This window comes from Onthophagus taurus, chromosome 7 (genome assembly GCF_036711975.1).
Source record: "Onthophagus taurus isolate NC chromosome 7, IU_Otau_3.0, whole genome shotgun sequence".
Classification (NCBI taxonomy): Eukaryota; Metazoa; Arthropoda; class Insecta; order Coleoptera; family Scarabaeidae; genus Onthophagus; species Onthophagus taurus.
This window is the reverse complement of record NC_091972.1, coordinates 18,729,206-18,756,114: the sequence shown is the minus strand read 5'-3', so window position 1 is coordinate 18,756,114 and position 26,909 is coordinate 18,729,206. Positions and strand designations below refer to the sequence as shown.

The window sequence follows — 26,909 nt, the reverse complement described above, 5'->3', positions numbered from 1 at the left end:
CAAGTTGCTACATGGGTGTTCCCACACCATGTCAAATTGGATTAAACAGAGTAACAGAAAAGTTTCCTCCATATTAATCATAATCTAAAAAATTTAAATATTGATTCAAATTTTAACCTTGCTGATAAGATTTAAACGTCTCGTCTGAAAGAAGTGTACTAAAGAAGTTTTTACTGTTCGGAAGGTCAGACTTTTTAAGATTTAATAAAAAAAATATTTTTCGGCTACTCACAAAATAGAACAGATCTATACTCTGTTTTTTAATTCGGAGGAGTGTTTTAAGGAGTTTTTTTTTAATTACACTACGAAATTTCGAGATATTGCCGGCCGCCTACAAAATTAGAAACATTCGGGTTTAGACGCACGTCTCTCAGTATGTAGTCAGTAGTTCTAGGTCTAGTGTTAATTCTAGTTTTAGTTCAATAAAAATATACAACATAGTAATATCTTATACTAACCAGCGCTAACTACCACTGCCACTAGAACTAACACTAGACCGAGAACTAGAAACATTCGGATTTAGCCGCACGTCTTTCAAGACGGCTAAACCCGAATGATTCTAGTTGTAGGTCTTGTGTTAGTTCCAGTGATAGTGCTAGTGTAAAACTAGAACTAACACTAGATCGAGAACTAGAAAGATTCGGGTTCAGCCGCACGTCTCTCAAGACGGCTAAACCCGAATGATTCTAGTTCTAGGTCTTGTGTTAGTTCTAGTGATAGTGCTAGTGCAATACTACTACAACTTCACAAGATTTTATCTAGGCTAAGGCACACAAGTGTTATTTTTATGTCAATACCATACATAAACCCCAAGTTTAATGTCAATCAGCAAATATATGAAATGAACTGTACTTTATTCGAATATTGTACCAAATATCTAAGTAAAGGTTTAATTTATTTGGAAGTAAATAATATAGTAGGAGGGAATCATTATAATAAAGGTGGTATTCATTTGAATGGTTATGGGAAATCAGAAGTTTTTAATATGTTGTGTAATGTTATTGACGCTCATAGGTGTTCTTCATTTTTTAATCATACTGACCTAAATGACAATTATGATATGATATGATATCATATGTATCATCATCAATCATCTATATCATCAATCATATATATGATATGAAACATTCGGATTTAGCCGCACGTCTCTGAAGACGGCTAAACCCGAATGATTCTAGTTCTAGGTCTTGTGTTAGTTCTAGTGATAGTGCTAGTGTAAAACTAGAACTAACACTAGATCGAGTACTAGAAACATTCGAGTTTAGCCGCACGTCTCTCAAGACGGCTAAATTTGAATGATTCTAGTTCTAGGTCTTGTGTTAGTTCTAGTGATAGTGTAAAACTAACACTAGACCTAGAACTAGAAAGTTCAGACGTACGGCTAAACCCGCTATTTTTGATATTTGTGATTTGCCATATTAGTGGTTTACCAAGTTGTTATTGCAACATTCAACGCTTATTATCTCCGAAATGCATTAACGGGATTTCCAATAACGCATGAAGGTTAACCATGATAGGAATTTATGGTGAATTTCACAAACGTTTGGAAAATATTAAAAATTATAAAGCAATTCTGAGTCAGTACGTGCCATGATGGAGAAATTCGAGGTATTCGCTATTGGATGTTACTGTGCCAAAGAGATAATGTAATGCACCAGTTGAAGTACCGAAAATCTTGCAGTAGCAAGTCCTTCAAAACGAGGTAAGTCAGTCGATTTCGCGCCATTCACAGGAACTGAGAATCTTTCAAAGTGTTTGTGGCGAAATCTTCTTCAATGACTTAAATCAAGCTTTGGCGTTCTCGATAATCCGCCTCCAACTATCTCGGTATCCAGCTTCTCATGCCAAGAATTTTTGTGATTCACTATCGTGCCAACTTAGAAGATTATTTTAGAATTGTATGGACTTCACATCAGTGCTATGTAGTTTCAACAAGATGGTGCCACATGCCACACAGTTGATCTATTGAAGAGAAAGTTTGGTAACCGTCGTTAATTTATGCAAACAAGCTAGCAGCGTTAGAGGAGTTACGAGACAAAATCCATGGAAATTGTCAGCGTCCAGGCCAACATATCCAAAAGATTTTTAGGGAAGTTGATTGAAGTAGCATTATGGAATAAAGATTGTAAACGGATATGGATTGGAGGGATTTCGGTAACATTGTATAAGAGCTCGTTGCTAGACTTGAAGGGTTTTGCGGGTGTCTTATACGTCTAAGATACATCTAAGAGCTGACATTTCCGCCACTTCGAAATGGTTTCTGATTCCTGTAGAAGCTTTAAAAAGGATTCGTGGTGCATATTCGATGATCGGTCTGCAGATGATCTTTTAGATATGTCTTGTTATGCCACATCCCTTGTATGTCAAAGATCTGAAATGCTTCACACGATTTATAACTTTCATCTTCACTTCATTAATCATTAATCTTCATTAACCTTCTATTAATCGAAATTTAGTTGCGGTGGGAGAAGAAGTATGGATGGGAAGGAATGGGACGAAGAATTGTGCTATGGAAGGGTTTACTTGTATTCGCCATTTCTGCAACAACCTCTATGTAGATTGAATCAGAGCCTGCAAATTTTAAAGTTCGGATCCGATGTTTGCACCGTGTGTCACCAAAGTGGTGTTGTCAGAGTAGAGTAAGGCATACGAGCTCAAATCAAAAGTATTTGGGTTATCATTGAATCTGCGAGAGAAGTGGTTTTTTAGTCTAACTACTGAAGAGCGGTTTGAAAGGAATTGGTTGATTACGTTAAGGAGGTATGATGGGATATTCAATCGAACACTTTTCAAATATCCAGGAACACTGCCGCAGCACACCGTCCTTTGGAGGGGACGTTAAGCCGTCGGTTTCGGCACCAGTCAAACATCTCTGGTGTCATTATGGAAGAAGAACTTCTTCTACATGTAAGGTTATGCACCAACCTGGCTCATAGAAACCACTACCATAGTGGATATAAAAACCAGACCTATAGCCTACCGGCTAGTAATTACTAGCGGGAAAGAAGAAGATTGCCGCAGAATGACGTTTTTGGGAGGGTGTCACTTGAAAATTGGAAATCAGTACAGCCAGAGCGTGAGACGTAGATCTACCAGATTGAAAGACAAACTGGAACGAATGTATTTTATTTGAGACACTTTCCAATAGCTTATTTTTGATGTGTGTTTCCAAGAAATTACCAATGACGGGAGGAAGGGACATAGGATGATAGTTGGACAGGTCAGATAGTGATGATTTTTTTGAGAACACAAATTATAACAGAGGTCTTCCAGTCTTCAGTGTAATGTTGGTTGATGACAAGGGCAGTAGAATTACCAGGACTGCTACATCCATTGTTGTTTTTTAGACCACTACGGGTTGGTTGCCCGCACTCTACGTCACACTATCTGCCACGCCCAGTTAACTGTCATTGAGTTCTATACGTTTGCTGTGTTTTTAGAGGTTATATGATAAACATTAATACATCTAAAAAAATAAAACTTCAAAAATAATATGAATACATCTATGATATACGATAAAACCTCAAAAATACACTGCAAACGCATAGAACACAATAACGTGTCACAATAATGGATGTAGCAGTCCTGTTAGATTCTACTCTCCATGGGTTGGTGAGGCAGTAATTTAAAATTTTCTTATGTAGGTATAAGTAGGAGAATTTAGCTTTGTTAGGATTTTTTTTGTAACATGATGGTACAAGGAGTGGTGTTTGTTCCGTTGTTTAGGATTAAGTATTCGTCCTCGCGGATCAGACTATTTCCGGGTGTGTCAGCCTGGGTGGAGAAAGCATATTTATACCAATCGTCTATCATGATTTTATTGACAGAGCAGAAAAAGGCATCTTTTGAGAATGAGAATGCACGCTGAAGATAATTTCAGTGGATGTTAATAATTTCTGTGGGGTCTTCTGTTTTATTTAAATACGATTTTGTATTTATGAATAACTTAATAACTAGTAATCTCCTATATGTAAAGAATGAAGGAAGACTGAAGGATGTGCGGACCAGGTACTGGAGGTGGGTGTTGGGGTTGACTAGGGAGACTCCGGGATATATACTCAGGGAAGAAATGAAGGTAGAGAAATGACGGTGGAAGGTAGAGGGCATTGTAAAATCTTGGGGGAATTGAAGCAAGTAAGGGGCGTTATGGGCAGCGAGAAAGGGAGGAATACTACAAAAGGGTGGGGTATTCAACGGAAGAAGTGATCAGGAAAAGAAAAGAGGGGATTGAGATGTGGCAACAACTGGAGAGCAGGGACAGGGATGTGGGAATGCAAGAGGGAAGGGTGGCGATAAGGGAAAGTTGGTACAACCCAAAATATGCCGAAATTGTAGCGGAAGGGCCACCAAAGTATCTGATGATGAAGGGAGGAAATTGGAAGCCAGGTTTAGATGTGGCAATGAAGAAAGGGTCAATAGATACTGGATGGAGAATGAGGAGAAGAGGTGCAGACTATGTGGAGAAGGTTAGAAGTGTTTACAGCATCTGCTCTGGTGGGGTGCAATGAGTTGAAGTAAAAAGGAGATGGATTGTAGGCAGATGCCTGAGGAGAGGACGAAGCGAAGGAGATATTTGGCGGAGGTGGTGGCAGCGAGGAGACGTAGAGTGACAGGGAGAGGCTGTTAAAGGGATAAGCATTATATAAGTTGTAAGTATTGTACTTAATATAAATTGTTACCTTCTGGGAAAACAATAAATTACACGACTCTACAACAAAATTTTTGTTCTTTGTCCTAAAGTTTATTTTATGATTTTCTGATTAATTATGAACAAAAACGAAAAGAAAATACCTTTTTTTGGTATAAAGTTTGCTTTTGTAATGATATAAATGCAAAACCTATCGAATATCCTGACCTTGAATCTTCATCTGCTCCAGTCGCACACGATCTGACACGACCAGTACCTGAGCCACCGCAGAAAAGTAACTCATTTCTTAATTCTCATAGAAGTAATTCCGATAAGGAGTTTTTACCGACACCAGAACAACCAAAACATCATTTCATCACTACAGAAGATTTTAATGACTTGATTACAGATTTAAATTTGCCAAAAAGTAAAACAGAGCTTTTAGTCTCTCGCTTAAAGCAGTGGAATGATGTTAATATCGCGAATCAGCGGACTAGGGATGAAACATTCTCAACATTTCAAAAGAAGATTATTACACAACGGAAATAAATTCCCATCTCTTCCAATCGCTCAATCAGTACATCTTAAAGAAAACTATGAAAGTGTAAAAATTTTGCTTGAACGTGTAAAGTATCGCGAGTATAACTGGCAGCTGATTGGAGATTTTAAAATGGTGGGATTTTTGATGAGACTTCAAAGCGGATATACAAAGTATCCGTGTTATTTGTGCTTATGGGATAGCAGAGCGGATGCTAAGCATTATACTCAACGGTCATGGCCTGTAAGAACAGAACTTTGTGTCGGAAAAGAAAACGTAAAATTTGAGCCAATTGTTGAAGCGGAAAAAGTGTTAATGCCGCCTCTGCGCATTAAGTTAGGGTTGATGAAACAATTTGTTAAAAAACTGGATCAAACCTTAAAAGCTTTTGAATACTTTAGAAAAATGTTTCCAAAGTTATCAGAATCAAAGGTTAAAACTGAGATTTTCGCCGATGAAAAATTTCCAACGTTGTTGAATCGTGCTCAAAAAGCTAGTTTTAGCAGTTTTAAAGCAGTTGTTTCTGGATTTTTAGGAAATAACAAAGCTGAAAACTACAAAAAACTAGTTGAAAATATGCTAAAAAATTTTGAGGCCATGGGCTGCAGGATGTCATTAAAAGTACATATGCATGCTCATTTAGATAAATTCAAAAACAATATGGGAGCGTATTCAGAAGAGCAAGGAGAACTAAGCTAAAGAATTGAAGTTTAATGCTTTAAAGTCAACGTTAAATTTTGTGTTGACCCGTGTTATTACTATTATTATGTAAAGAGTGAAGCATACTCGTACGTGGAGCTGGCTTGGACACTTTTCTTGCAGTTTTCTTGGATTAACACCGACGACGTTCATCAAGCAAAAGAAGCAATAATCTGCGTCTTTTTTGGTTCTCTCCATAGCATTGGCAAAGTACGCTTTTTCACCAAGTGACACCTGCTTCTCAGTGTCTGATATAGAAAAATCAAAGTATCCATAAATATCTTAAAAAAATCTCAAAATTCAGAACCAATCTTGACAAACGGTTTAAAGATAATTCTCATCTAGGTCCAAAAGTTTAAATTGTGTTATTTGTATTGGAATTTGCAATCGCCTTGGTAATTGTATACTAATACCAAGGCGAAAATACATCATTTATTTTTGATTGATAATTTGCGGCCGAAGGGCTACATTCGAGATTGAAAGTCATTATACTCAAGGTCAATGTTAATGTAACAATATAGTTATATGTTTGGGTTGGTATTTTGTTATGATACCTTTACATCTATAAAAAGGATAAGATGATTTTAATGATTTTCAAATAATATTTTCAGAAAATTACAAAAATATCGATATTCTTTATAATAATAAAAATGAACATGTTTGCCGTTAGATTATTTGATCTAATCAGTATGTCACTTGGACATCCTGTTATGAGGACTATTTCCTATCACGTGAGTCATGTTTACAAAGGAGACGGCGCGCCGTGAATAATATTAGGAAAATGTTGACGTCGTCGTCTTCGACCATTAAACTTTTTTTGTGCCATTACATTTACAGCTAATCCAAACACTTTTTTGCAACCGAGGGGAATAATCTCAGTAATCTCTTCCTCTCCTCAGGGTATAAAACCGCCTTCGAGCAATGTTGATAATTTGCAATGTGTCCCACAGGCTATACGTGCTTGGGAACACGAACAAGAAAGAAAATAACGCAGGACCGGCTTTAAATTATTTAATTTATTTATCTTTATTTAATATATACATTAATAAATGTGGTTCGATTTTCGCTGACACAGTTACACGGTTAATTAAAAGTAAAAGAAACCTTAATGAAAACGTTTTTAATTATCTTTATCTTACGAATGAATTGGGAAAAAAAGGTTAAAGTAATAAATTTGTAAATTAAATTTTAAATGTTTCTTGAAAGACCAAATCATTAACTGAATGAGTAAAACACGTTTTACGTGGGAGTTGAAGACCTCGAGGCGAACCTGTGGTAAATACAAAACGAAAAACCGTAATCTCTGTAATTTGAATCTGTTCGTATCTAACTAAGGTTCGTTCATTCGACCAAGAAATAACAAATTACACCTTAATGGTACCCTGTTATAAGTGGAATTAATAATAATAAACGGTTGCGCAATCCGTATTTCGCTGATTATAATTAACTTAAAACGGAAACGATTAATTTAAAATCTATAGAATTCCGTTTGATTAAATCATATAAGTAAGAAAAATGTAGGTTAGTAAACCGACTTAGAAACAAAAGGTTTGTGAAGAAGAAATTCTTCTTTCCTTTTTCAGATCGTTTGATTATCTTTCGAGTCGAGTAGTAGACTAGACGAAATTTATCTAGCTGGCATCGGCGCCAACGGCCTCCTACGCCAGTTTAGGTTGCACAAACGACTTGAGGCTTTCGCAACAAACTCTCCATCGTCGTCGATCTGCATAAATACCTTTGAGAATGGGGTGACTCACAGTGTTGAATTGAATGATATTGCACTTTCGATTCGGCAGACCCTCACTTGCGTAATATTACGCCTTCATGAATCAAGGAAGAAGGTATTCCAAGTATTTTAACGTAGCCTGTTGTATTTAACTAAATATTAAGATGTGATTTTCTAAGAAACGTTAATCTTACAGGAAATTTGAAAAAGATTACTTTAAAAAATTGACTTTTTTTCTAACACAGGAAAACGCCCAACCTAAATTTGTACAGAATTGTTGGGAAATGTTTATTTACATACTGGATAAAATTAACGGCATTTACCAATCAATCAATGTCATTAAATATTTATGTAATTATTATTACACTGTAACAAAATTATCATCACCAAACCTATTTTATAATATCTTTACATATCTCAATCGATAGCTGAATACATTACCCAATACAAAAGTGGATATGCCCGATTCGAAATTATTACGAAAATATATTATCTAAATATTACGAAGGTACACAAAATGACATTCTTTAGGGAGTCATACAGTGATACAATAAAGTCCACATACAGCACGGAAAATGATAATATATCAGCTCCCGAACTGTAATTCAAAAAGTCGAATAAGTGAAAATTAGATGCTATCGGGGTTTTACATTTTGTTGTTGGTAGTGTACAGGATTCGAACTTTTAGAAAAAATAAATATAAAAGTTGCAGCAAACTTTACTCTTAACAATATTGCTCTTTTACATTTTTGCTCTCAGATGCATAAATACCGAGAAAAAATCGAAAAGGTGAAATATAGATGAAATCGTGGTTTTAAATCTTATTGGTAGAGCACGGGATTCGGAAGTTTTAGAAAACAAGTTTTATTATAAAAGTGGTAGGAAATTTTACTCTTAACAATATTGCTCTTTTACACTTTTGCATTCTGATAGATAAATATCGAGAAAAATCGATTAAGCGAAAATTAGATGATATTGTGGTTTTACATTTTGCTGTTGGTAGCGCACAGGAAAAAAAACGTTTCAGAAAAAAGGTATTACAGTAAAACCTCGATATAACAGACCTCGTTATAATGGACTTCGGGTATAACGGACACACTATTTTAAATCAATTATTTTTAATAATGTAAAATTTTTTAATTTGAAATAAAATAAAATTTATTTCCGCCAAGTATAAAAATTTAAAATATTTTTAAGTAATATTATTAATGTAATATGTTTAATAGATAACAGTACATATTTAAATATAAACCGATTAACGTCATTCATCAATCGGTAGAAACTCGGGGTATAACCCGAGTTTCTCTATGCGATGTTCTGTATTAAGAATAAAACTCCGGGTCAGCGTTGCGAACCCTACCGATTTATCGGTAGATCTACCGATATAGAAGATAGTCTATCGCTATACGACTTAATCTACCGATTTTCAAAATTTTAACAAAGTATTATTAAACACATCGTACTTAAAATCAATACAATTGCGACAAAAATTGTACCTAATGGGAATACCCTACTTATATTGCATAAAAGTATATACCAACGGTATGGCAATGTCGCGCGAGCAACGTTGCCAGATCGTTGGTATATACAGTATAGTGTCATAAGTAAACCCCCTGCCAAATTTGAAAACGGTTCAAAATATAATATTGTCAAAATAGATATTGACGCATCTAAGAGCAAAAGTGCAAGAGAGAAATATTGTTGACAATAAAATTTGCTACAACTTTTATTGTAAAAGTTTTCTTGTAAGACGCTGGTTCATTTTCATTTCAAGGTTCATCACATTTTCATATTTTTGTATCTATCACGATATTGACGCATCTAATAGAAAAAGTGCAAGAGAGCAATAATGTTAACAATAAAATTTGCTACAACTTTTGTTCTAAAATTTTTTTTATAACATGCTCCGATTCCCAAGTGTTACCTTTAATAACTTGAAAAAGCAACAAATTCATCAAATTTTCATACTTTCATACTTTTCTCGATATTGACGCATTTAAGGGCTAAAATGCAAGAGAGCAATATTGTTCACAATAAAATTTGCAATAATGTTTGTTATAAAAGTTTTTTTATAGCCAGCTCCGATTCCCAAGTATTACCTTTAATAACTTGTAAGAGCAACAAATTCATAAAATTTTCATATTTTCGTATCTATCTCGATATTGACGTATCTATGGGCAAAAGTGCAAGAGAGCAATAATGTTAACAATAAAATTTGCAATAATTTTTGTTATAAAAGGTTTCTTATAGCACGCTCCGATTCCCAAGTGCTACCTTTAATAACTTGAAAGAGCAACTAATTCATAAAATTTTCATATTTTCGTAAATTTGCTATAACTTTTATTTTGAAAGTTTTTCCTAACATCCTCCGATTCTAAAGTGCTATCATTAACAACTTACTAATAGGTTCGATCCCGAAAAACCATAATCTCAATCAAACATTCAACAAGGTAACTTTGTGAGGGTCTTCAGGTGTACACGATTTTTTAAAAATACAACCTCTTTCTAACTTTAGAGAGTTAATCATAAAAGAACAACAAACTTCAAAAGTGCAAACAAAACTTCATTGTTTTTTTAAAAAAGCATTGCCAACCACAAGCGCTTCGACATCCAGTACATAATATCATTTTATAACCAGAGTATATACATATCAGAAGTAAAGTTTTTCGTTTAACTAATATGTATAGGTTAATAAATAAAAAATATATAAGACATAAATGTTCATTCATTTTATATTTGATAACAAACAATTGACATTATATACCTTTTCCTGGTCTTGGAATATCCCTCAATTGTAGTAAGTATTAAAGTTTCATATTTGCCTTATAACAAAAAAAACGTGGACTGTTTTTCTATACAACGGATTTTCGGCTATAACGGACCCCCTCCCCCGTATTATTCCGTTATATCGACGTTTTACTGTAGTAGAAAAGTTATAGCAAATTTTACTCTTAACAATATTACCCTTTTACATTTTTGCTCTCAGATACATAAATAACGAGATAAAATCGAATAGGTGAAAATTAGATGAAATCGTGGTTTTACATTTTGTTCTTGGTAGCGCATGAAATTCGGAACGTTTTAGAAAAAAAGTTTTAGTATAAAAGCTGTAGCAAATTTTGTTCTTAACAATATTGTTCTTTTACATTTTTGCTCTCAGGTGCATAAATATCGAGAAAAAATTAAATAGCTTATAAATAGCTTATAATTAGCTGAAATCGTGGTTTTACATTTTGTTGTTGATAGCGCACGGGATTTGGAACGTTTTAGAAAAAAAGTTGTCGTATAAAATTTATAGCAAATTTTCTTCTTAACAATATTGTTCTATTATACCTTTACTCTCAGATGCATAAATATCGAGATAATTATCGAAATCGGTTGAGAGGTTCTCTTATTATAATCAAAATACTACACATAAAATCCTATCTAATTGGAGGCTAACTTCGCATAGGTCATAACAAAAGTGTTGCTTCAGAAATAAATGTATCAATAGTAATGTTTGAAACCTATTTGTTTTTCCTTTCAATCATTTTCGATCTCTTTATACCATTTTCCACGAAACGAAGAAATGAACCACGTCGGCTTTCGAAGAATCTCAACGATGCACGTTCGTCGTCTCTATATTTAAGCGAACTCGTAATCCGGGATATACCCATAAAGACAACAAACACTCACTCGAGGATTAACCGTTGAAAATGAAATTGGATTTATACCGATTGCGAAGGTTGTCCGTCCAAGCTTAAATCTCTATTTCCCCATGGCGTCAGTTCGATGCAAAAGGAGAAACAGGGTCGTATTTATATCCCGCAATAGAAAACAATACTCTCACATCACAGTATTACAACCACTTATGGAATAAAATAGCAAATGAAGCAAGACTACTACCATTTACTACTAAGGAAACTCTTAGTGCGGTCTTTGTGACGTTGGAAATAAATATCGTTTCAAGATAAACATTAATACAAGAAATAAAATAAGTGATTATAAATTGGCACCTTGATATTATAAATTACAAAATTTATTAAAAAAAAAAGAAAAGGAGATATGTTATTGCATGCGATGGTTTAACGCTGTAATTTCCTTATGAAAAAATTGTACGAGTCATAAATCTTTGGATGCCTCGATATGGAATAGTCGCTTAATAAACATTTAATAAATAAGTATAAGAGAGAGTAACAGAATGTCGTGTACGGATGAAACGCGTGCGTGCAGGTGCTCGCATACCAACAAAGACGGTTGACAAACAACAAAATGTGAATAATCATCCCCATTATGGTTACACTATGCCTCGGTAGGTTGTAAATCATCGCGAGATGGCAAATCTCCGAAAGGCAGAGAGCCAAGGCATAATTTACAGGGTTACATATATGGCGCGGTCCGTGAACCAATCTGGACCGTGGCCGCGCGGCGAATTATTAACTGTATTAAACAGAAACGGTTATTACCTTTCTTAGATGTTTGTTGACCCACTTCGTGAACGTTTTCTTCTGTATCTCGTCGCGTGCATCTGCAAAAGACCAAAAAAAACCGTAAGTTAGTAAACTGTTGATGAAAAGAATCAAAACAATCAACCTGCGTAAAATACAACAAATAACAACAACATAAAAAAAAATACAATTACTAGTGATGTAATTGTTGTCTTCGGAAACAAAGGTAGCTTTTTACACAATTTCGTGCGGTAAACCCGATAACTGAAGATATGTGAAGACGCGTACACGATGTCTTTTGACACTTATGGTGCCGCCAAGGAAAGCTGAATTCTTACTGAATTCCATCCAATTTGGCGTACGACAGAAAGTTAAATTAACCGACTGAAACGGGCGCAACGTTGACCGGCTGGCGAAATAAATCTTTCGCTTTTAAAGGATTCCATAATCGAATAAAGAAATCAGTTGGGATATATCTCAACGTAACCTTTCAAAATAAATTTTACGTTATATTATTTTGATTACAATAAACGTTTCTTGATTTATTTATTGATTCGATAATATCATTATTTAAATCATAACAGTTTCGAAACTCATCAAATTACCATGAATACAACTCAACCTAACTCTACCCATGGAAAAAAAAGGAAGTATGAAAAGTTGTGAAATTTAGAAAGCAAAATTAAGCTTTGAAAACAAGGAAAATGTGGAGTATGGGGCGTCTGAAAATATACAGAATGTCTCCGAAATGCGCAAAATGTGATTTGGTATTATTACCGGTCCAATAATGTTATCGCCAATAATTCCAGCCCAAACATTGACTCTGAATTGATGCTGATGATGGACTGCTGTGGTCCTATGCGGAATTTCTTCAGCATAAATATGATCGTTACGCATGTTAGTATACCAGATCTGGTAAAAGTTGAATCATCTGTGAATAAAATCCTTCTACTAAAATGTGGGTCGTGGATTCTTTCGTTTTAGATATGTTGGCAGAAAGTCAAACGCATTTCGTGATCCACAAGTAAAAGCTTTTGCACTTTTTGGAAGTGCAAGAGCTTTTGTGGACAACATCTTTAGAGACTTCTAGTTGATTTCCTAAGCGCCTCATACTGATTTTAGGATCTTCTACCACTCTTTCAAACCACAAAGTAAGATGGAAATGTGAAATCTTCGCCGAATTAAAAGAAAACTTTGCAAGTTTTAGTAGCATGATGAGCGCATAGGTGATGATGTAACACAATGATTTGCGCAGCTGTAAATTAGCCCACACTACTATCCGTGCCAAAATTTAAGGCCCCTCACTCAAAGAGGGTTCTGTACAATCCGGCTGGTATGTGTTTCACACAGGACGTCGCACCTTTTCACACCAGCATCACCTTTTCGTGAATAAAATCCTTATACTGAAATGTGGGTAATGGATTCTTTCGTTTTGGATAAGTTGGCAGAAAGTTAAACGCATTTCGTGATCCACAGGTAAAAGCTCTTGCACTTTTTGAAGATGGTATGGGTGTAATTTTATTATTGTTGTTTTATTACTCTATGGGCAACTTCTTTAGAGACTTCTGTAACTTAGAACTTTCGTCTGTGTGTTTCGGTTTCAAGCTATCTGTTTCCCTGAGACGTCTTACGATATTTCCAAACGTTTGGTGATTTGGCACTCGACGACAAGGAAACTTTTCCCTATAAACTCGAACACTTTTGCGACCATTTAAAACCAACTAAAATCATATCTCCTTGCTCATCATATATGTAAGTATCCATTATAAAAATAATGTTAAACAAGATTTATTGATGTTAACTGACAGTTAAATGCAAAGCATACTAGAGTTATGTTTTATCATATGCTTTGAGGATCGTTGAATTCCAACGCTTTTGATCGATTAATGATATTGTATTCATAAATTGCAATTAGTTGAAATTAGTGCCAACTACGATGAGGTAACTTTTGTAACTGCAATGCTCTCCTTTTTTCTGGCTTAACCATTTATGTAATCAAAATCTTATAAGAGACAAAAATAGTTTAGAACTAAATGGACTATTCAGAAATTATAATAATGTAATTGTCGCCTGGCCAGAAAAAAAATTTGAAGTAATATCCGGTGAAAAAGAAATTGTATCGAAAATCATACAAACACGTTAATTGAACTCAGTTCTGAAAAATGGTTTCAATTGATTTACGCGTTTTTGAGTTATAAAAAATAAAAGAATTTTTTTTGCTAACTTTGAAGTCCTCTAGCGGCTAAACGAAGCAATTTTGGATATAGGTAACTTAAATCGACCTATTTTGAGCCAAGGAATCTGAGGTATTCTTCCGTTGTACACACATTTCGGAGACACCTATAGTATATGTTATTAGTTTTGGAGAATGAATATAAAACGAGAGTTGAATTTCCTAGGATTTTACTTAATCCAACCCAACCTAAACTAGTTCAACCCCATTCAAGATAACCTATACTAAACCATAACACATTACATAACTTAACACAGCCTAAACCAACCCAACCTAACCCTACGCATGAAAAAGGAGATGAAGTATAAAAAGTTGGGAAATTTAGAAAGCAAAATAAAACTCTCCGAGACATATCTAGTTATTCCATGGATTCGTCCAGATAGACTCTTAAGTATTCGACTGCGTCAGCGTTGGTTGCCATTGTGCCATCGACTTCCAGGTCCAGACCTGTTTCGTAGGTTCTATTAACACGTTGACTGCCGCAATAGTCACTAAAAGTTTACCATTCTGGCCGGAACAACTTTAAAAAATTGTGCGAACTCTATCAAAGCCTCTCCACAATTACTTTCGTCTGTTCTTCTTTCTACCTTTATTTCTTTTTCTTACCGCTTTTTTTAATTTCTTCTTAATTCTCCTTTTTATCATATTGGAAGGGGTTCCACACTTCTCACAGTTCCCTGAGCCGATCCTATATCTCTCTTTATCGCAGTTGGGACAATGTACTTTATTTTTACAATCATTGGCCAAGTGGTTCTCTTTTCCACACCTAAAGCACATTTTTTCCCAATCAGGGCCTATACATCTGATGATGGAATCCCCGCATCCCCAATATCTCGAATACCATTCCACATTCAGCCTGCTTTCCAATTCGCACATCGTGACACCTATTCTTATCGTCAATCAGATAGATTTTTGCGCTTCTAATCCTTTAGCGGTCTTAGATCCTCTAATTTCATGTGAATATGCATCTGCTCAATTTGCTTTAAAATGTGTCTCGATTGCCGTCAGGATGTTCACGTGGATGACTTCCATATCATTTTTTTATCATTTGTTTCGACACTTATAGTTTTTTATTTTTAGACAAGCCCTCATTTATACGGTGTGTCCGTAAAGTCATGGTGTACTTACGCCAAAAATCAAGACCCCTCACTCAAGGAGGGATCTATCCAATCCGGCTGTTATGTGTTCCAGACAGGACGTCGCGTCTTTATTTTACCTACATCAAAAATAAAGGCGCGACGTCCAGTCTGGAACACACATCAGCACCACCTTTTCTGATTGGATACTCTTCACGCATTTCTGTTTCTTTTGAATTTATAATTCTTGACTTTTGGTACGGATAGTAATCGCGATGTAGTCTCATCCATGTGATTAAAGAAGTCCTCCTCATAGTTCTTATAGAACATTTTTACAATTTTTTCAGCTCAGAATAAAGTTCTTTAAATTTATATAAATCTCTTCATATTTAGGTCCATTGGTTCCTAGATTACCACCGTTTCTGTTCCATATTTAACTTTTAGGGGAATTCCGTTTTTTATTTCTAAATTTATTAACCTTTATTTTTAAAACCATCATCGTACCAGGTTTTCATCTGTATTGATTTTTTTGTAATTTTTCTGTTAATAATTGCTACTTAGTTTTGACTTTAAGACTCTTCTTCTAACATACTTCTTAAGATTAGGGCCACTATTTTCTTGATGGAATTTTAAGTTTCCTTTCTTTCCAACTCTCCGCTATAATTTCCATATTTCACACTTTCTCGAATATGGGTTGTAGTTGTGCGGTTATTGTGGGTGTGTATGCCTGCAGTAGCTTCACACTGATGTTATCAGGTCCTGCGGCCTTCCCCGCCATAAGTTGTTCAATTGCTGCATTTATTTCTCTAAAGGATGGGGCTTTAGTGCTTATTTGTAATGCTCTGGCGGCTTCTCCTCTTTATGAGGTCATTACCGTCTTTCAATTTTGTTTTTCCTCTGCTGTTATTATGTTACATATAATAGTCTTTTATTGGTTTTTTATTAGTGTTGGTTTTATTTGTAAGTCGTTTAGTTACTCTACACATCCAGTTTCTTCTTGTCTGTTCCAGATGATTTCTTTACCCTTATGTTCAGATTCATCTGTTTTGTTGTTATTTTTCTTCATCTTTTTTCACTCCTGCATCAGCCCTCACAAGTCATCTGTTATCCATTCCTTTTTGAGTTCTTTCCTCTCTCCCAGTACACTTCTACTTGTTTCCATTATGTTGGTTTATGTAATTCTATTTCTGTTTCGGAGTTTTCCTCTCTGTGTGTATTTTGTTTCTTCGTATGTATTGTGTATTTACCTCTGTTTGTTGATATCTTCAGTCGGATATCTGTGATCAAAAAATGGTGGTCGCTCGCCGTATCTGCACATTATTTCGCACATCTAGTAAAGAGTTTCGCTATATTTAGCTTATCGTTATATGATCTATTTGGTTTTGTTATTCATGCAGAAGTCAACAAATAATTCACAATTGTTGTATTTATTTCTTAAGCAATGTTTTCGATTGAGTTCTTGAAGCCTCCAATATTCTCCTCTTTCACCTTTGCGTTCAGGTTACACATTACTAGAGTTACATCGTCATCCTTAAACATTATTGAGAGATCTTTGGTATTTTGCTTGATTCTCTTTTCCAGCTTTCCTAGCACACATAAAACCACCCAACCCAACCTAATCTAGCCCAAGTCAACCCAACCCAAAATTAAACTTTAGAAGCAAAAAGATAGAGTATGTTGTGTCTGGAAATATAGATGGCAACAAGTTGAACTTCCTAACATTTTATTTAAGCCAACCCAATCGAACCTAACCTAAGTCAACCTAATACAGCCTAGCAACAAATCTTGATAAAACAATATGAGACTAAATGAATCTGACATAAATTTTGCAGAGCGTGTACATAGAAAAATAACGAGATCTAAAAGAAAGAAAAACACAAAATATGAAGAATTTGGGAAATGAAAGATTGAGGTATATCGACGTCGATTTATGGACTTTACATATTATTCTTTGAGTAAACATCTTTAGTTGTTCAATTTCAGTCAATTATTCGAACAAATATGGTAAGTGTTTAAGTTAAGCTTAAAACACTTTTAATTGGGCTTCAGTTGAAAACAACGGTTGACTGAAATAAAGAAACACTGAAAACTAAAAACATTTTTAGCTGTTCTATTTGAGTCAATTCCTGATTTAATTAAACAATAAAAATAGGTAGAGTCATTCACTTCTAAATGATTCAATCAACATTGAGATTACTAAAATGGTACATTCAAAATCCACATTTCATCAAAATTCAAATCTAATATTAATTAAAATGGAACAGATGGAAATGTTCGAGTGTTCCATTTAAGTCAATTTCTCTTTTGATTGAATCTGAAATATAGATTGTTGGTCTATTTCAATCAATTCTATTCTAAACACAAAACCAATCTTGTTTCGTTATTTTCGTCGACATCTTACATAAGACATCTTTATAAATAGATATATCATTTGAGACAAATGGGTGTAACGTGAAACCTTCACATAAGTTGAAATTCTCGTTCGGATCATGAATGGGTTCCACTATGTGTGCAGTTCAAAGCTAACAAATTGTGCAGAACCGCACGATATCTTTAAAGTCAGCTCAAGTGTAGGACAGAGGCTCGTTTATGTTAACGCAACTTGTAATTTCAACGACGTCCAAAAGATTATTATCGCGAGAAATGTCGTTATTGGTCTCGCTCTTTTCGGAATTAAAACGCGATGATATCGCGAAATCGTAAAATACCATCCATTGGTTATGGTGTTCTGGGAGAGTGAATGTTGGGTCGACACCACCAAATATGTCGATTAAATTCGTAGCACGCTTTCTACTGCCAGTGTTACGAATATGTGTGGCGATTGTTCGCCTACGTTCAAAGAATTTTTATTGGTAAACGTGCTGGCCAAAGAAGGTCATAAAAATAGAAATCTGAGGGAAGTTAATTAATTAATGACCAAATGTTGAATTTTTCTTAAATTAAAAAATTAGTAGATACAAACCACACGCAACGGTTATTTGGTCAGCCTCCAAAAGCTCGAAAACAACTCATTTTGGGCATTCTATTATTGAGACCCTACACCGTACCTTTAGATTCTATAAATAAGTCCCATATTGTACCTTTGAATTTTGATAGATTTTCTTCGTATCCGTGGGATTGTTCTTGATCGGTTCTTCTATGTTTTTCGGGGGGACCATCGTACATAGATTCCTTAGGATCGAATCCTAATCGATTTTTATAATAAGCTTGCGTTGAAGACATCTTCACCACTTAAGATTTGCACATAACTTTATTATTACTCGTTTTTTTAATTCACACTATTCACTCCGATGATGTCTTTAAGGCACTTTTAATAACAGTTTGGTTCGTTAAAAATAATAAAAAAATTTCGATGTATAAAAATAAAATAATTGAGCTTCTTTACGTAGGGAATGTAATCAAAAATATTTCGTTTTAGTTCGTATCACATTTACTTCGTCTTCCGTTTTAGTCGCGTTTTACTGGAAGAATAAAAGGTTATAAGAAATTATGATTTTTTTGCAACCGCACGCCGTGTGTCGAGGAATTAAGAGTGTTTACTGAGAATTGTCACAAAACCACCGAGCTATTTGTGCCGATGGAGTCATCCTTATCTCATCAGATTCATTGAAATTGTTATAGGAAATCTTAATGTAGTTTTTTATTGGTATTTTTCAATACTTCTTTTAAATACACATATTTGATGTGAAGCGTCACAACAAATTACCAGTTAATCGCATCTCTGGTCAACGTTCACTATAGAAAAAGCATCTATAAATAAATAACCAGTGGTTATGCGAATGAATAATTGGTTTTTGATTTCTGAGGAAACTTAACCTTTATCATAACTAACGTTTAAGGATATTCCCATTACCACCTTTTGCCTGTACTTTATAAATAAGCTATTACATCATTTTCGTGCCACGTGTAAATAAATGTGGTTAACACTTGGAAAATGACATTGTTGGGTTTAAACTCTTGTGGTTTTCTAAATAGGTCAGTGAATGTTATTTCAAATAAACGGAAAATGTAGGTGTTTAAATTTATGTTGTTCACACTAATGAAATATTGTATATATAGCTTTCACTTTTTAATTTTAATCAACGTAAAAAAGCTCAAGGAATGTAATAACCAATTACTATAAAACGATTAGCCACATCTTTTATAAGCAATAAATAAAATTAATCAAGAGAACACGAGTGAAATTTTACATTCAATAAAGGTTTACGATCAGTTTTACAACGGCGTATTGTTCGAAACGTAAATTTTATTAAGGGTAGAACCTTAAACGATAATTTCAAATGAAACACGAAACAATAACAACACACATACTCTCTGGCACAGGTGTTGTTGTTGGTACTGTTACGTGATAACAGTGGCAACAATGACCGCAGGTATTTCTGCTATCCGCAACGTTAGGTTCGCCGGCGGCTAAACGCGAAGATAGCGAAAGAAAATACCGTGAGCACGTTGACCCTGGGATTTTATCAATGAACCGCGGAACAGTGAAAGAAGAAGAAAGATCGAGAATAGCACAAATCGAATCGAAGAGGTGACACCGAAAATAAAAGAGCACCAACAACGGTGTATCGCACCGGAGGAACCGAACGTGCACAAGAAGCGACCGATCAATCCAACGAGCTACAATCAACTGAGACTACTCGCAAACCGAACAGCGGTTCAACTGTAGGAGATCTCAGGTTGAGCAATTGGTCGAGTCTTGGTGGTACACTCATATATGGGACACACCACGCAACTATAGTAGGCTGTGGGCACTACTACAGTGGGCAGCCACCAGGCACCAGTCAGTTCAAACTAAAACTCTCGCTTTCGAATCGTTCGGTATACGGTAATATATGCTTCTGGTCGTGGTATTCGAAAATACTCCTCGGTTATTTACATATCAACAATGTAAAGCTATGATACCATAGCTATCATCGCACCATATGAGTCATATGTTAATTTTATATTGACGTCATGATGTTTATCATAAATGTAAAGGCAAAGTAACAAACAAATATATACATACATATAACAACGGAAAACTACAGTAGATTGCAAAAATATATTTACACGTTGAAGATTAGATTCAAATATTTCTCAAAACTTTAAATTAAAAAAAATAGTCAAAATCAGATCAGAATAGACTACAGATTTCAAAGTCCAAAATGAACTTTGGCAATACTCTGAACAGATTCTAAATTTGAAGAAAATAAAAATCTTCTTGGTCTAATATCGTTAAGACCTTCAATTACAATGCGCTTCAGGTCCAAGTCGTACATCTGTAATTTTCTAAATTACTACCTTAACTTTTCTTTTTTCATGTTTAGAATATCATGATATAAAATAAGAAGTGCACTGCAATGAAGAGTTTTTCAAACTTTAAAATTTGTGGTTTACACAAACACAGTGTAATCTTCTTTTTGAAGGTTGGTGTAATTCCAAGATTTCAAAAGTCAATAAGACGTCCTTGTAATTCTTATTGACATTTCACTTATTTAACTTTAAAATTTAGAATCTGCGATCTACACAATTTAATTCATGCCATTTTCTTGGATTTCCACAACTGTGATTTTAGAATCCAAGGTTTTAGAGTTAAAGAAAATTAGAAATCTCAACCTTAGTGAAACAGTCTGTGTAGGACTGTAATATTCTGTATGTCAGGAATCCGAGATTTATTTTATTTAACTTTGTAGATTCTCCATTACACCTCATAGTATTTTTTCTTGTGTCTAGAATCAGTGATTTTGGTGTAAAAGTCTAAAACCTAGAGATCACAGATTTCAGAATGCAAGAAGAACTTTGGAAACACTCTGTGCAAATTCCAGAATTAAAGAATATCAGATATCTCACCCTTAGATAAATAGTCTGTGCAAGTCAATAATTATCTGGGTGTCGGGAATTCGAAATTTGTGTTATTTGATCTTGCAGATACTCAATTACACATCATAGTATTCTTTTTGGTGTCTAGAATCAGTGATCTTAGTGTAAAAGTCTAAAACCTACAGATTACAGATTTCAGAATACAAGCAGAACTTTGGAAACACTCTGCGCAGATTCCAGACTAAAAGAAAATCCGAAATCTCAAACCTTAGAGCGACAGTCAGTGTAAGAATATAATTTTCTGGATGTCTGGAATTAGAGATTTATGTTATTTAACTTTGGAGATCCCAAATCATACCTCATGGCATTCTCTCTGATTTTTAGAATCAGTGATCATGGTATAAAAATCTGAAATCTACAGATTACAGATTATAAGAACTTTGAAAACACTCTGTGCAGATTCCAGACTTAAAGAATATCAGAAATCTCAACCTTAGAGAAATAATCTGTGTAAGTCTGTCATTTTCTGGATGTCTGGAATTCGAGATTTGTGTTATTTGAGTTTGCAGATTCCAAATTACACCTCATGGTATTATCTTTGATGTCTAGAACCAGTAATCTTAGTATAAAACTTTAAACCTACAGATTTCAAAATACAAGAAGAACTTTAGAAACACTTTGTGCAGATTCCAGACTTAAAGAAGATCAGATATCTCAACCTTAGAGAGACAGTCAATTTAAGAATGTTATTATTGGATGTCTGGAATTCGAGATTTATGTTATTTAACTTTAGAGATCCCCAACCACACCTTATGGCATTCTCTCTGGTGTCTAGAATCAGTGGTCTTGGTGTAAAAGTCTAAAACCTACAGATTACAGATTATAAGAAGAACTTTGGAAACACTTTGTGCAGATTCCAGACTTAAAGAAGATCAGATATCTTAACCTTAGAGAAACAGTCTGTTTAAGTATGTAATTTTCTGGAAGTCTGGAATTTGAGATTTGTGTTATTTGACATTGCAGATCCCCAATCACAGCTCATAGTATTCCTTTTGGTGTCGATAGAATCAGTGATCTTGTTGTAAAAGCCTAAAACCTACAGATTATAGATTTTAGAATACAAGAAGAACTTTGGAAAAACTCTGTGCAGAATCGAGACTTAAAGAAAATAAAAAATCTCAACCTTAGAAAAACAGTCTGTGCAAGTCTGTAATTTTCTGTATTTCTGGAAATCGATATTTATGTTATTTGACTTTGTAGATCCTCAATCACACCTCATGGTATTGTTTCTGGTGTCTAGAATCAGTAATCTTGGTGTAAACGTCTAAAACCTACAGATTACAGATTTCAGAATACAAGAAGAACTTTGGAAACACTCGATGCTTAAAGAAGATGATTAGATATCTAAAACTTATAAGACAGTCTGTATAAATCTTTTAGGTTGCATCGAAAACGTAATCTTCTTCATCAAACTTACAATTTAACACGTTTGAAATCTTCAATCTTCCAGTCGAAATCTGGAATCTGTAATTTTATATTAAACTGATATCTGCATCTAGTTTTCTATTTAATATCTTATCAGTGATCTTGCTGTAAAAGCCTCAAAACGATTTGTGCAGACTTCTTTTCAGAGTTTAAAACCTGTGCTCTATACAGCATGATTTACTTTTTGAAGTTTGATGTTATTTCTGTCTATAAGTAAGTTGGAATTGTCTTCGAAATGCTCATTCTTACTGCTCTTTAATTTTAGAACATGGAATCTATGATCTAACCTGACTGGTTCATGTCATCTTCGTGAATTGATCAACAGATCACAGATGGTAGGATCTAGAAAAACTTTGGAACCACACTGCGTACATTCCAGACTTGAAACGTTCAAGGATCTATGTAGTGTTTTAAGATTTTCTACTACAATACACCTCTAATTGAAGCTTGGTTTTGGGCTGCAATGTTATAAAAATTTGTAATATGCTATCTGTAATCGTGTACAAATGAAGTACGACTTGTCTGATTCCAAGAATTCAATATTAAAGAGATCTACAAAAAAGTAACATCACTAAAGATCATAGATTTCAGAATGGAAGAAGAACTCTGAAATCACCTGCAGTCTGCAAAATTGAAGAGTCTGTCATATTAGAAATGATCTTAAACGTTATCTCCTTCATTAAACCTGAAATTTTTAAGATCCTTAATTAGAATTTTTTAAAAGTCTGAAATATAAGCAGATTCTTTCTTAGATTCTGAAGCCTGTGTTATATGACCATTCAGATCCTCAATTACGTTGCACAGATTTCACTCAGATTAAATTTAATCTGTACAGTGTGATCTTCCTTTTGGAGTCTGATCTGATTTCCAAATTTAAAAAGAAAAGGAAAAGAAAGCCTGGAATGTGCAACCTATGAAATGTGATATTCCTGGAATTTGCAATATTTGGTACATTATGTCCAATCTGATCACCAAGAACATGATCTACAAAAAGATTCCAGATTTGAGGAAAAAGATCTTAAACTCTTAAAGGCAGTCTGTGTCTGAGCTAATCGCTAACGTGAATTTCTTTATCACGCTTAAAATCTGATACACTCTCGCTTAAAGTTTGAAATTCGCGATTTGTATAGATTTGCTCAAGACGTCTTCAAGAATTTTGAAATCTGTGTTATATAACTTTCTTGATCCACACTTCCCAGTCTTCTTTCTTTTCGATATTTTGAATTCTGATCATGCCATAAAGTCTGCAAATTGCGATATAAGTTTATTTTCAAAGTTTGACAACAACTGTATCTTTACAGTATGACCTCTAATATTTTCCAGATCAATGGCAGCACACATCTGTTTGAAAGTCTGGAATCTATAAACTCTAAAAAGTTTGTAGTTTTTATGGTATAATTCCAAGCATCCAGATTGCAAAAATTAATAATATTAATATAAATTAATAATAGTATGGTTCATCTACAACCAAATTGAACATTTCGACATACTTTCTAGTATTATACTTGCACGCATGAATAGTCCAACTCAAATGAATATAAAGGTTAAAGACTACAATGGCGTTTTTCCAAATTAAGACACTGATGATATTCGGAGAAGATTATGTATATGCAAAGATGGGAGAGTCAATTTTTTGGCATTGTTTGGGTGAAAGTCACCCGCGAAGAACGAAGACAAAACGGCCGGACGCGAACGGCGGCGTTGCCACATTCCCCCGCTATTTATTATCGCGACCGTTACGATGGGATGCAATTTGCTCGATACCAGCCGCGTTTGAAACCGACGGTTTCCCATAAAGCGCCCGCGAGGACATAGAAGGCCATGAAATAACCGTCTGGCTTATTATCGGTCTCTATTTCCCAGACCTCAACCAAGTAATAAATTGTAGGTTTTGAACTTGACTATTTTTGGGAGACCGTTCCCATCGCGTAAATGTAATTAGTCGAAACCTAATAATAATTTATGTGGCATGTAATTCCTATATACTTAAGAAATCAGTCATGCGAAAATACGAGAAAAGCTTCTTTTTAGAATTGTGGACAATACCGAGAAGTGAAAGTGGGCCGATTCTGTTCTGATACGTTTTAATTAAGTAAACATTTTTGTAGAAAAATTTATAACAGAAGTAACGTAATTGATAATAAAATTGACACACAAATTAAACCACATAATAATGAATCACCGGCGGTTTTGTGCGAAATTCCACCAAGCTTATGCAATTTCCTTCCAAACCCCAAGGTTTTCCACATCATTGCGGCAAATATCACGGAATCTTTTCTTTTACAACAAGATCGTTAAAACATAAACATATCCTTTTTAGTCGTTCTCGAAGTAGTTACCTCTAATTGCGGTATGGACTTAATTGGAGCAAAATTGTTCCATTTCCATACGACCTTACGTGAAAAGAAGAATTTTGCCGACGATATTTTTATAGCAAAACTAATTGAAAACAAACATTTAATCGATGCCCATTCGAACTGACCGACTTCAGTGAAAGACGTGGGACTGAAATTGTCGCCTGTGACGCCTACCATCCGTATCGCCATCTGGCCTTATTCGGAAGCATCAGAACAAAATGTTTCAAGACCAAAAAATACTTTTTTTGTAGCGTATACGTCACCACAAACATTTTCGGATTCCGTTTATGCCTTCATTTAAATGACTACACGTGCCTAACCCAACAAATAACCCTTAAAATAAAACTACCACCAAAAAAAGACTTCGAACACATGTTTCAACACACAAAGGAACCACAGCCGAGAAAAATTAGCGTTATTACCGTCTACGAATAGCTATATATTAATTATACTGAGAAGTCTACATTTCCGTTTTACACCAATTGGTATGATTTATCACGTTGCTACAAATCACTTTTCCGTGGCAACTAACATTCAACATTAATTAGGGAAGAAGATGTACTGAAATAACGACAAATTAAACTAATTATAACTAACTAATTATAATAACTGCATTCGGATAAGGTTCGATTGATTTATGTCTCATTGATTATCCCACATCGTAACAATCTTTCGTCCATTTTCGTAACGAACACCTACACAAACAAGATTATTATTGCAGATTCAAATTCGGTTGCGTTTCTCTTTCTCCAGCGTCCGTGTGACGTCACTAAAAAACCACAAAAGCGTAGGTTTAAACGTTACTAATTAAAGCGAAAATGCGGTCCGAGTCTTTCGAATTGAACAAATAAGAAAGAAGTAAATAATAAAAGGAAATTGTTCGTTTAAGGATTTTTATCGTTTCGGAGAAGAGGTTTTCTGAGTCAAAGAAACCAACGTGTTCGATTATATTTTAAGAGATGATTCAGAAGGATAGTAAATCGAAAACTATGTCGCGTAGGTCACCTAATGGGTTATTTTTAAAATAGATGTTACGATATTGGGTTTTATCTTTTCCCAAAGGAAAATAAAAAATTAATAAAGTAGTGTTTTCTTAGTAATGATGATTTTTTATTCACAACCAGTTTTATTTACGTTTACCAAGGATAAATTAATTATATATAACAACGTTAACTGTATTTTTTCTTCTATTTGAATTTGTTTAAAAAATCTCACACAGGATTTTAAAAAGTAAAAGGAAAATCTATTTGTTGAAGAACCACATATAAGAACAATGCCCGGAAGTACATCAAGATATAGGAAATATCATGAATGGAAATGAAAAAGAAAATGAAACTTAAGTGTAAGAACTAATAAACATTGCTATAAAATAAATGATTACGGGGAGAAAAAACACAAAAATTAGTCTCTTACATGAAAATAGAAGTCGAGGTCAAAAGAAAAAGTAGCAGCACTAATCAGTATTTGTATTGCCAAGAATTCGAAAGCTAGATTTTTGAAACATATGTATTGTATCAAATGCGAAACCAAAATTTTCAAGAAATGATTAAAAAAATGAGCTAACTGTTAGACAACATCAACAACCACTGCCAAAGTAACTGAAAATGACAGAAAAAGCTCGTTTAAAAGAGGATGTGTATTGCCAAAATAATGGACCGCATAAAAAAGAATATACAAAAAATTAAAAGGCACGGAAGCTGCAAGAAAAGAGAAAGCTGCTGATCCTACAATTAAAAGAGGCCAGAAAGAAGGAATGTCGAGTGTACATGATAAGCAACAAACATGATATCGAAAGATTACCAAAAGGATTATAAGGCCCATAGAGGAGTGGGCATAAAAAGTAATCAAAACTATAAGTTGAAAATTAGAAAAACTAGGTATGAATAAAGTTAATATGACAACTTTAGGTAGATAGAGCACAAGTATTTGGAAGATGGCT

General features: G+C 34.4%; 1 protein-coding gene across 35 annotated transcripts in view; it reads right to left on the bottom strand.

The window, feature by feature from the left end:
• Window positions 1-26,909, bottom strand: part of LOC111418631 (dystonin-like protein short stop) — a 218,934-nt gene that overhangs the window by 132,627 nt on the left and 59,398 nt on the right. For 25 of the 35 annotated variants that reach the window (XM_071198200.1, XM_071198161.1, XM_071198173.1 and 22 more), the window contains exons 2-3: window positions 18,374-18,787; window positions 12,036-12,097 (exon numbers count right to left, since the gene is read on the bottom strand). In XM_071198200.1, coding sequence (XP_071054301.1) covers window positions 12,036-12,097; window positions 18,374-18,548 — 237 coding nt within the window. In that variant the 5' untranslated portion in view covers window positions 18,549-18,787. Of the gene's footprint in view, window positions 1-12,035; window positions 12,098-18,373; window positions 18,788-19,158; window positions 19,185-19,637; window positions 19,975-26,909 lie in introns of those variants that run through there. The other 10 variants (XM_071198177.1, XM_071198179.1, XM_071198187.1 and 7 more) reach the window with 6 other exon arrangements.